This window comes from Emys orbicularis, chromosome 2 (genome assembly GCF_028017835.1).
Source record: "Emys orbicularis isolate rEmyOrb1 chromosome 2, rEmyOrb1.hap1, whole genome shotgun sequence".
NCBI classification, from domain to species: Eukaryota; Metazoa; Chordata; order Testudines; family Emydidae; genus Emys; species Emys orbicularis.
The window spans coordinates 298,311,832-298,323,901 of record NC_088684.1 but is presented as its reverse complement, the minus strand read 5'-3'; the positions used below and the strand labels follow the sequence as shown (position 1 = coordinate 298,323,901).

The window sequence follows — 12,070 nt, the reverse complement described above, 5'->3', positions numbered from 1 at the left end:
TCAGGGGTTACTGTACAATTGAGTGCAGTCTTTGTGGTTTGTTGATTCCTGCGATGATCCCACTGGAGATTTACATATAAACATCGATAACAGCTTTTCACACATTCATTGCAGGTCTGTCTTTGCTCTCCTGGTTCAGATCTGCAGAGTAGACTGAAGCAGGACCTAGTAGTGAAGCTTCTATTCCTCCCCGTAGATTCCCGTGAATGGCTATGTGGACTGTCTTGTGACCGTTAAAATGTCCAGTTCTTACATCCAGGATACAAAGGGACGTGTTTCCCGGGGGACTCTGTAACTGTGCTTGCAAATATTGGGAGCACATAGTGTTTGTGTGCACCCCAAACATGCTTTGTGCATGCGGTTGCTCATCTTGCATAGGCTGATGCACTTTTCGGGGCACAGACAGATGCATTCAACTTCTGCAGGTGCAACTAAGGCAACTTGCTGCAAATTTGGGCCAAAGCATGTTCTTTGTGAGAGGCCACTAATGAACCTTCGAGAGGAGACGAACCTTTCCTCTAGGGTCCCAGCGCTAGGCTGGTCCCTGGGGTGCTCTAACATTTCTCTGCAGACCTCAGCCTGATAAATAGACATGGATTCTGCTCCGTGCGTATTTGCTGGTGGGAACAGGAGCTGGATGGTTAGACTGGACCTGCTCCTGCGTACTGGGTCCGGGCACGTGGCCCCGCTGTGGAGCTTTTCTCACATTCAGTCCTGTCTGGATTCTGAGTGGTTGCACTTTCCTTGCTCAGCTCCGTTGGGCAGGCGTCTAGCGTTGCTCTTCTTTCACAGCTGGTAAATGTATATGGTCTCCTCCTTCAGCGGATCCCCCAGCGAGATAGGACTTCCAACCGAGACCGAAATCTGGCTCCCCATGGAGATGGCCCCCACGTTGAGTCTGCGCATGTGCGGCTTTACCGCGGCGTGCACTCTCTGGTGCCTCATGAGGTGTGTTTTCTTGCTGAAGCGCTTCCCACAGAGGTCGCAGGGGAAGGGCCTCTCCCCGGTGTGGATCCTGTAGTGCGTGATGAGGTGCGTCCTCTGGTTGAAGCTCTTGCCGCACGCGGTGCACGCGTAGGGCCTTTCTCCTGTGTGGATCCTCAGGTGTCGCTTCAGGTCCTGCTTGTGGCTGAATCTCTTCTCGCACTCCGTGCAGGCATAGGGCCGGCTGCCCAGGTGGGTCTTCTGGTGGGTGATGAGGATGGACTTCTGGCTGAAGGCCTTGCCGCACTGGGCGCAGGGGAAGGGCCGCTCTCCGGTGTGGATGCGCTGGTGGGTGTTCAGGTGGGTTTTCTGGCTGAAGCTCTTCCCGCACTCGGTGCAGACGAACGGCTTCTTCCCCGCGTGGATCTTCTGGTGGGTGATGAGGTTCTTCTTCCAGGTGAAGCTCTTCTCGCACTCGGCGCAGGCGTAGAGGATCACGTCCCTGGAGTGGATCAGCTGGTGGGTGAGGAGGTTCTTCTTGCAGCTGAAGCCTTTGTCGCACTGGGTGCAGCTGAAGGGCCGCTCCCCTGTGTGGATTTGCTGGTGCCTCATCAGGTGGGTTTTCTTGCTGAACCCTTTCCCGCATTCGCTGCACAGGAACGGCCTCTCGCCCGTGTGGATCCGGAAGTGGGTCACCAGGTGAGTCTTCTGGCTGAAGCTCTTCCCGCATTCGCTGCAGGCGAAGGGTCTCTCTCCGGTGTGGATCCGGTGGTGCCTTATGAGGTCCTGCTTGTGGCCGAAGCTCCTCTGGCATATGGCGCAGGTGTAGGATCGCCTTTCGAGGTGCGTCTTCTGGTGCATGCTGAGCACGGATTTCTGGCAGAAGCTCCTGTCGCAGTGAGGGCAGTTGTACAGTCTCTTCTCCTCATGGGTCTTCTGGTGCGTGATGAGGTATTTCTTCCAGCTGAAGCTCTTCCCACACTTGGCGCAGCTGAAGGGCCGCTCCCCCGTGTGGATACGCTGGTGGGTGATGAGATTCTTCTTCCAGCCGAAGTTCTTCCCACACTCGGTGCACGTGAACGGCCGTTCCCCTGTGTGGATCTGCTGGTGCCTGGCGAGATCTTGCTTGTGGCTGAAGTTCTTCTGGCAGACAGAGCAGGGAAACGGCCGGGTTCCCGAGTGAGTCCTCTGGTGCCGCATCAGGTGGGTTTTCTTCCTGAAGTTTTTCCCGCACTCAGTACATGGAAACGGCCTCTCGCCCGTGTGGATTCGGAAGTGCGTTATAAGGTGCGTTTTCTGGACGAAGCTTCTCCCGCATTCAGTGCACTGATAGGGTCTCTCTCCCGTGTGGATACGGTAATGCCGTATCAGGTCTTGTTTGTGATTGAAGCCCTTCTTGCATTCCGTGCAGATGTACGGCCTCACTCCCATGTGGGTTTTCTCATGAGTCATGAGAAGGGACATCGGCCCAAAGCCGCTGCCACAACCAGTCCAGTTAAATGGAGCCTCCAGTGGGAGCTTTCCCTGGTGTGGTTCCAGGCCAACCTGATCCGCAAAGTTGTCTTCGTATTCCATGCACCCGTATGGCATTTCTCTCTTCAGGTGTTCTTGGAAAAGTGCAAAATTCTCTATGTTGCCAAAGCCGGATTGTTCAGCCTCAGCCTGTAGAGTGCTCCTCGTCTGCCTTTGTGATTTGCACGGGATCCTGCAGACATTCCCCCAGTCTGAATTCACGGTCACATTCTCTGGGCTTGTTTCTGATGATCGGTCCGGTACCTCCAGTTTTATAGCGGAGGTCTCATGGGTCGCTTCAATGGGGCTCACCGGCTGCCTTCCTGATTTGCACGGGATCCTGAAGATGCTGTCCCAATCTGAAGACTCAAAAACAGTGTCTTTGGACTGTTCAGGTGATAGTTCAGGTGAGTCTAATTTCACCGTAAGTTTCTCATTCTCTGCTCTGGTGGGGTTCATCTGCTGCCTTTCTGGTTTGCACTGGATCTTGTAGGTGTTTCTCCAGTCTGGAGACATGGAGAGATTCTCTTCTGATCTCTCTGGTAAGGGGGCAGGTGGTTCTGATTTTATAGTAAAGTTCTCATCATCTACAACACAGAGACGAGAGTTCAGAATATTATTGCAAGGGAAGGTAAAACTTCTAATATCAACTCTTTCTGATTACCAGTGTAATCCCATGAAGGTGTGTCTCACAGCAGCACTGGTTATAGGCCCCTTGTACCACCTCCATGTCTATAGTTACAAGGTTTAAAAGATTTGGAACTTTTGTAGGAAGTCATCATGCCAACAGGATATTGCCTCTATGTTAGGATCTCAAAGCATTTTACAGGCATTATCTAGTCCCCCAAACCCATGCTGTGAGATAGGTAGGTAAGCAGTACTGGTATCATACCCGTTTTACAGAGTGGCTCACTGAGGCACAGTGAGATCAAGAGGTCACACAATAGGTTAGTGACAGAAAGCTGGGAACACAACTCAGGAGACCTTACTCCCACTATACACGCTGCTTCCATTCTTTCCATGATTGATTAGAATTTGCTGGTTACAGATCACATGATCGTCTTTACTATTTTAATACTAGGTGGCATGTATGAAATATAGATTTAAAAAAAAATGCTGTCAGGTCACATCAGTTTGCAATGAGCCATAGGGTCATACCACTGTTTACTTATGAAGATTAAGATGACTGTCACATACAGCAGAACCTCGGCGTTACGCACCCCTCGGGAATGCAGGCTGTTCGTAACTGAAATGTTCGTAACTCTGAACAGAACACTAGGGTTGTTCTTTCAAAAGTTTACAACTGAACATTGACTGAATGCAGCTTTGAAACTTGACTATGCAGAAGAAAAATGCTGCTTTTAACCATCTTAATTTAAACAAAACAAGCACAGAAACAGTTTCCTTGCCTTGTCAAATCTTTTCTTTTAAACGTTCCCTTTATTTTTTTAGTAGTTTACGTTTAACACAGGACTGTACTATCTTTGGTGGGGGGGGGGTTTATGTCTCTGCTGCTGCCTGATTGTGTACTTCTGGTTCCAAATGCGGTGTGTGGTTGACTGGTCAGTTCGTAACTCTGGTGTTCGTAATTCTGAGATTCTACTGTATTGTAAAAATTATCCTAAATTCCAAAAATTTTCACAGAAAAGATTGAGTAGGAAAATCTGTACCAGAACGTGTGATCTTAATCATATGCTATTCTTGATTTCTTATTTGCAATTCTCCCAGTCAGGAAGCACACACAATATCATGTGTCTTAATTTGCCCAACCCCACAGCACTATAAGAAGCACTAATAATGAATAGAAATCATCAAAACAGACAGTTGGCAAACAGCCAACAGCCTGAAAATGACAGGCCCCCACTGCCCAGAGAATAACGAACCATGTGAAGAAACGGAGGATGGATCTGAGAGCGAGATTAACCAATGAGGTGCTAATTTTGTAGCAAAAAATTCAACAAGCTCTAGGTGAACAAAATCTTTGAATGGCATTTGAGAGCTCAGCCCACCAAGATGTGACGACTAAGAGGTAAAAACCTGATGCTTGGAAGAGACACCCTGTAACCTGAAGAGCTTGTGGAATGTTGGCTTCATTCCTTCTCTGCCCCGTCTGCATCCGCCAAGAAAGAACCGGTGGAGCAGTCCTCCCTAGGAAGCTGTGAGCCCATTTCCGCTGGCTAGGGCCGGCTGGGCCTACACCTGAGAGTTTCTGGAGCAGGTCTGATCCCTCACCTGTGAAGCAGCTTTGCGGAGTCCCCTTTTCCTCTGCATCGCTCCATTCCCTGGGACGTGGCGGCTCCTCCCCTCGCTCGGTCCGTGGCGGGAGGGCACGTTTCATAACAGAATGACCTGCTGAGAGCGCAAGGCAGACCCAGTTAGTTTCCTTTTGCATCTCCCAGGCTTCAGAGTCTTCTGTGGCCCCTTGACAAGGTCCCCTCCTCCTAGTGAATGTGCCCCCTGGCAAGGTGAAAACTCCCCTCCCAGGGAGGGTCCTGCTTCTGCAAGCCCCACTCTTCCTACTCCCTCCCAAGGGTGGGTTTCCCTGCCCCACTGCCCCTCAGGAGGGTCCCCCGCTTTGGGTGTGTCGCCCCCATCCCACTGAGGGAGCATCTCTCCACTCGGCCCAGTCCTTCTCATCCCCCAGGGGCGTCCCTCCAGCTGGGGCTGCCCTCCTGGGACACAGAGACCGAGCCTAACGTGCCTCTCCACCCCGCCCAGCTCTCCCACCACAGAGAGCCGGCTTAGCGGGCTGCCCCCCCCCCGGATTGGACACAGAGATACAGCCCTCTACGTAGCATAGGGGTATCCATCGCGCTGCCCCGCATCCTTCAGGGCCGATACCCTAGACAGCCAGTGCCATGGCAACCACTTGGGAGACAGTGCCCTAAATCGGAGGGAAACCAGGAGTCTGGGTGGGTGCCGTCTGCAGCTCCTGGGCCTCCCCACCCCTCTCACCAGGAAGAGAAGCGGGTGAGATGGCGCCATCCCCTTCCAGGCCTCACGTGGCAATGGGACTCAACGGGGAGGGGGTTCTCACCTGGACTGCCGCAGACTGGGACCTACTCGCCATCAGCCAAGCCTGGCTGGCAACGTGATCCATGGTGTGGGAATACAGTGGCCCCACATAGGGGGACTGGCCGGCGCTGGGCAATATGCCTGCCAGGTCACTGGTGTGGACGTGGCCTGGGACAGTGGTGCACAGACGCCGCTGTGTGGGTGGGCTGGAGCGTCCCTTTCCGGTACCTAGTGGCGCCCCTATTATAAAACCCACCATCACAGCGAATGCTCGTCAGCAACCCCTACCCATCTCATGAGAGAGGCCAAGGAATGAGTGGGCGCGGGAGACGTGACTCCCCTCTCCCCCTGAGGGCCTAGACTGAGAAAAAAGGGGGTGTATTTAAATTGTGCTAGTCCCTCTAGGGCTAGCCCCAGCCAGGTGACCTGGCTTTTACAGTGAGAAACTGAGTCTTTGCTAGGTCCTAAGTGGGGTGTCTAAGGGGCTCACCTAACAATGACCCGCTCTAAACTGGTGCAGACGGGTAGGGGTGGTGGTGGGGATCTGGCAATGCTGCAGTCCAGGCTGTACCTGCTCTGAGAATAAACAGGGGCTTTTAATCCCTCGTATTGTCTCCCTCACGGTACATTGCCCTGTAGGAACCCACATCACCACCCACCCCTCTGCCCCTTTGTTACTTTGAATGTTCTACTTCTGGATTCCACTGAGAATTGTCCCAGTCGCAGTGTGTGTGGAATAAGGGACAGTCACCCCTGATGTCAGTGATTATAACACCCCTGGTGTGACAGGGTGCTGGGCAAAGGGCCGGCTGGGCCTACACCCTCTGTCACGCCAGCTCCCGTTTAGGGGAATACATTAGAGCTGGCTGGAGATAACCTGGCCCTATCTGGGGAAGCAGAGACAGCTGCCGCCCAATTACCCTGGGGCTGTATAAAAGCCTCAGGGGAAGGAAGAGAAAAGACAGGGAACGGAAGCAGCGAGGTGGCGATTCCCTCCTGCCTGCAGATGGTGAAGGGCCAACTGTACATGGTGAAACGGTGGTGGGAACAAGCTTGCAAATAAACGGCACCAGTGGTTACTAACCCCAGGGTCGCCGAGTGACTTTGTGGACCCAGCAGAGGCAGGAGCCCAGGGGCCCTGCCGCACTCTGCTACACCTGGCGTCAGTGGAGCTGTGGCTGCCTACGCCAGCTCCGAATGTAAGCACTCTGTGTGTAAGGGTTTTCTCTTGCAAACAACTTACTCCAGGGAGTAGAGCTTACTGCCATGAGTCACTCCACTGCTTTCAAGGGAGTAAGCACCACGCCTGGTCCGAAATGTCTGACAGCTCAGGACCCTGGATTTTAAATGTGGAAAAATAACACGCAGGAAGCCCCCAGCACTCGGGCTGGGAGGGGGAGTGCAGCCCCACCCCATCCAGGCAGCAGCCTGCTGCTCTCCTCTTCCTCCCCCTCCGGACTGCTGGGGACTCCTGGCGCACTGTCCCCGCGGCTGTCCTGCCCTGGCCACACGCCTGACCGGCCCCAGCACCATGTATTTTAAACCCTCCGGAGGCTGCAGGAGCTAGAGGCTGTGGGCAGGGGGGAGGAAGCACACGGTGCCCTGGTCTACTCCTGCACTGCGCTGCCGTGGGCTTCTCTGGAGACGTAGCCAGCGAGGACCTGCCCCGACCTCGGGTGAGCCACCTGCTCCGCTCGGTGAGTTACTTTTGCCCCAGTTGGGCGGGCGTTTGGGGGCGGGCTGTTATGTGACTCCTGTGGAGAAGGGGTGCAGCAACAAAGCGAGAGTACCTCCACTCTACAGCAATGCAGAGGAATATTTAAGAGAATATTTGTTCAGGTGGACGGTGGTGAGTTTGTTGGCTGCCCCAGAAGAGCAAGCACTGGAATAAATGCATGAATGAATGAATGAATGAATGACTAGGCATTTCTACTGCACGCATCACCTAGAGCGATGATGATTTGCAGAAAAAAAGTTGCAAAACAAACCAACTAGGAGGGCATTTTTCAGAAAAATGTATTGAGGAGGGATAAGCCACAAGTCAGCAGTTAAGAACATAAGAGCAGCCACACTGGGTCAGACCAACGGTCCCTCTAGTCCAGTATCCTGTCTTCTGACAATGGCTCCCCAGAACTTCAGGGAACTGTAAAGAAGAGGGCAGCTGGAGTAATCCACCCATCTTCTGGCAAACAGAGGCTAGGGACACTTCAGAGCATGGTTTGGCATCCGTGCCCATCCTGGCTAACAGCCATTGATGGACCTTGACAAAGCCCTGGCTGGGATGATTTAGTTGGGGATTGGTCCTGCTTTGAGCAGGGGGTTGGACTAGATGACCTCCTGAGTCCCTTCCAACCCTGATATTCTATGATTCTATGACCTGTCCTCCATGAACGTATCTAGTTCTTTTTTTAACCCAGTTATACTTTTGGCCTTCACAACATCCCCTGGCAATGAATTCCACAGGTTAATTGTGCATTGTGTGAAAAAGTACTTCTTGGTTGTATTAAACCTGCTGCCTATTAATTTTATTGGGTGATCCCTGGTTTTTGTAGTGTGGGAAAGGGCAAATAACACTTTTTCCACACCAGTCATGATTTTATAGACCTCTATCATATCCCCACGAGTCGTCTCTTTTCTAAGATGACAGCCCTAATCTTTTTAGTCTCTCCTCATATGGAAGCTGTTCCATACCCTTGATCATCTTTGTTGCCCTTCTCTGAACCTTTTCCAGTTCCCCTGTGTCCTTTCTGAGATGGGGCGACCAGAATTGGTCACAGTATAGCAGGTGTGGGCGCACCAGGGACTTACATAATGGTATGTGAAATGTTCTGCCTTATTTTCTATTCCTTTCCGAATAGTCCCTAACAATTCATAGATTCATAGATTCTAGGACTGGAAGGGACCTCGAGAGATCATCGAGTCCAGTCCCCTGCCCGCATGGCAGGACCAAATACTGTCTAGACCATCCCTGATAGACATTTATCTAACCTACTCTTAAATATCTCCAGAGATGGAGATTCCACAACCTCCCTAGGCAATTTATTCCAGTGTTTAACCACCCTGACAGTTAGGAACTTTTTCCTAATGTCCAACCTAGACCTCCCTTGCTGCAGTTTAAGCCCATTGCTTCTTGTTCTATCCTCAGAGGCTAAGGTGAACAAGTTTTCTCCCTCCTCCTTATGACACCCTTTTAGATACCTGAAAACTGCTACCATGTCCCCTCTCAGTCTTCTCTTTTCCAAACTAAACAAACCCAATTCTTTCAGCCTTCCTTCATAGGTCATGAATCTGTTAGCCTTTTAGACCATTGCTACACATTGAGCTGAACTATCCATGGAGACTCCAAAATCTCTCTAAGTGGTAACAGCTAATTGAGAACCCATCATTATAAATGTGTAGTCGGGATTATTTTTTCCCAGTGTGCGTTACTTTGCACCTGTCAAGGATGAATTTCATCTGCCATGTTGTTGCCCTGTCACCCAGCTTTGTGAGGTCCCTTTGTAGCTCTTCGCAGTCTGCTTTGAACTTCACTGTCTTGAATCATTTTGTATCATCTGCAAACTTTGCCATTTCACTGTTCACCCCCATTTCCAGATGAGTGGGTCAGAGCAGAGGCATGTTACTGCCTTGTTTCCATTCACGGAGCACGATTCTGCTCTCACTTAAACCACGTTTACAGTGGTGAGTCTCCATGGACCTCACTGGAGTTACTCCAGATTTACATTAGCGTAACTGAGCTCAGAATCAGGCCCACAGCGTCACCATGGTGGAGAAAGAGAAAGGGCCAGATGTTTAAAGATATCCAGATGCTTAAAGATGCAGATCGGAACCTAGTGGGATTTCAAAAGCACCTACGGGCCTAACCCATTGAAATCAAACCCTTAAAAATGTGGTGCAAACTGATAAACTGAAGTCACCCCAGACATGCCCAGAATCAGGCTATCCAAAAAGCAAAGGCAAAACGATTGTTGATTTTTACCCATTGAGATCAGAAGCTCATAGTTGTCCCTCATGACGTCCTGGTAAAGCTCCCTCTGCCACTCTTCCAAAATCTCCCACTCCTCCGGGGAGAAATAGACACTGACATCCTCAAACGTTACCAGGCTCTGAAACACAAACAGCGACCCGCTCAGTGCCCTTCTGGAACGGGAAGGGCTATGGTATCGGTGTGAGGTTAAAAGCTACTGTGTGTGTGTGTGTGCGCGCGCGCGGGGGTTAACAGCGTGTTAAGTGGGAAGCAGGTGAACAAATTCCGGGAACCGGAGGGTTTATAACAGGATTGTGAGACTGCTCGGTTCTGGAACCCTTGTGCGGCACGTACCTTCCTGAAAACTGCCATTTGCCCTTCAACTAGCTACAGGCATATGGCGTGTCTTGTGGGTGCAAATACAGTGCTCGTTATCTCCAATACATGGCACTGCCTTGCCGAGGAATGGTTTGTCTGCACGGATCGTTACTTTCAGCTCCTCCACAGAACATGCCCAGCCTGTGCAGAGCAGTTACACATTTAGGTGACCATAACCATGGGTTATTTTTCTAATTCTCTTCCCAAGTACAACAGCTATTAACGCTGCAGAACCTATGATCCAAACCCCTTCCAAAGCGGAGGGGCTGGATACGGACTCTAGTTGGATTCTAAACCTGGCAGGGTCTTATTTTCCTGTCCTGGCTAAAGCGGAAACCTGTTCTCATGTGATTTTGGCCTCATGTGGCACAAGCCTTGAGAGCAGCTGCTCTCGTGAGGTCTCTGCTGTTTGGGGATGAAATCCCACAAGAATGGCCGGGCTCCGTGCTGCTGAATATAACCCACTAGTCCTGGTTCAGCCGCTAACCTGCGCTCCAGTCTAAGGGCAGGTCTTCATTACCTGCCGGATTGGCGGTGATTGATCTATTGGGGGTCGATTTATTGCGTCTAGTGTAGACGCGATAAAATCGATCCCCGATCGCGCTCCCCGTGGACTCTGGAACTCCAGCTCGCGAGAGGCAGAAGCGGAGTCGACAGGGGAGCAGCAGCGGTTGACTCGCCGCTGTCCTCACGGCCAGGTAAGTCGACCTAAGATACGCCGACTTCAGCTACGCGTATCTTAGGTCGACCCCCCACTAGTGTAGACCTGGGCTAAGACTCTAGATAATCCCCTTCCAAGAGCCATCTCTAAAACGAGGTTCTTCAGCCTGCGTGCACTTCTCAACCATCTCAGGCCACATTTTCAAATGGAACATGCACCTGCTGACAGCTACAACACCTCCCTGGCTCTATAGAGAGATGCGGTGCTGCAGGACAGACCCCTCAGATATGACAGCCCGGCACCGCTTTGCTGTGTAGGGCAGATGGGGGCAGCGCGAATGTGTCTATTCCCTGCTCCTAGGCAGCTCTGGTCTAAGAGCTCTGCTCCAGGAATTATTTGGGGGCCGTTCTCTGGCCTGTATTACACAGGAGGTCAGAGGAGTTGATTACAATGAACAGTCCCGCCTGGCCTGGGAATCTATGACTTGATAATGGAGCCCCAGCAGAGAGAGGCATTTTACCCTTTCATTAGACACTGCTCCAGTAGAACAAAATCCAAGTCTCCACCTGTGGACTTAGAAACCTGCAGGCTGCAGCTCGGGCGACCAGATGTCCCGATTTTATAGGGACAGTCCCTATATTCAGGGCTTTGTCTTATACAGGCGCCTATCACCCCCCATCCCTGTCCCCATTTTTCCACTTGCTGTCTGGTCACCCTAGCTGCAGCCAGGCTGAGTATCAGGACACAGAGACACATTCTGCTCTCCGTGTAAATCTGGAGTCACTCCACTTAATTCAGTGGAGCTGCTCTGGATTTACCTCAGCGTAACTGAGATCGCAGTCTGCTTCCTGACAGGTTCTTCGGGGTGTTTATAATTGATCTGCAAACACGATGTTCAGGGTAAATGTCCTACCTGAGCGGAGATCTCCTCAGCCATTCCCCTCTCGGGCTGGGATGCACCGGGTGTAGATGGGCTGTCTTGGCTGGAACTCAGCAGATAATGAGGACTCCAGATCTGGTCTTTTTTATCAATCAGTGTTTAGAGATCCTGGTTTTTCTCTCTCAATGGCTGCCAGCGCAGAGGGGCTCTGGTCTGATTTCAGCAGTTACCAGGAAAGGCACTGAGAGAGTAGAGAAAAGAGAAAGGGGGGAGATCTGCAGGCAGGACTATAAGGTTGTTTTTTTTAAAGCAAACGCTGACAAACTGAGGATGCTGAGGAATAAGGCAGTTATCCACAGAGGTCACATGTGCTGCTGTTAGACCCATAGAGCCCCCTCTATTGTAAGGCTTTTACTCCTACCGAGCATCCCTGGGAGCTGTAGTCCTTCCCGGAAGGTACTGGAGCTGCCTGGGACCACAGCACAGACTGTTTTTAACCTTGTCAGAGAGGGAGAACTACACTTCCCATCAGCCCACGGAGCGGTCATGCAAACCCTTTGTTTTCTGCAGGGCTGCTGTGGCAAACCTTCCCACACGTGACTGCCAGCAAAGCCCCTCCCCTCTGCATTACAAACCAGTCTCTTTACATTTTGGAATAAGTAACCAGAGACTAGGGGTCTGATCTAGGGTGACCAGACAGCAAGTGTGAAAAATCGGGACAGAGGGTGGGGGG

General features: G+C 51.5%; 1 protein-coding gene across 1 annotated transcript; it reads right to left on the bottom strand.

The window, feature by feature from the left end:
* Nucleotides 1-786: 786 nt before the first annotated feature.
* Nucleotides 787-11,394, bottom strand: LOC135875104 (oocyte zinc finger protein XlCOF6-like). The gene is made up of 3 exons (XM_065400087.1): nt 11,371-11,394; nt 9,431-9,557; nt 787-3,023 (listed from the first exon to the last, which is right to left on the bottom strand). The coding sequence occupies exons 1-3, from the start codon at nt 11,392-11,394 to the stop codon at nt 787-789; spliced, it is 2,388 nt and encodes a 795-aa protein (XP_065256159.1).
* Between the last annotated feature and the right edge of the window lie 676 nt (nt 11,395-12,070).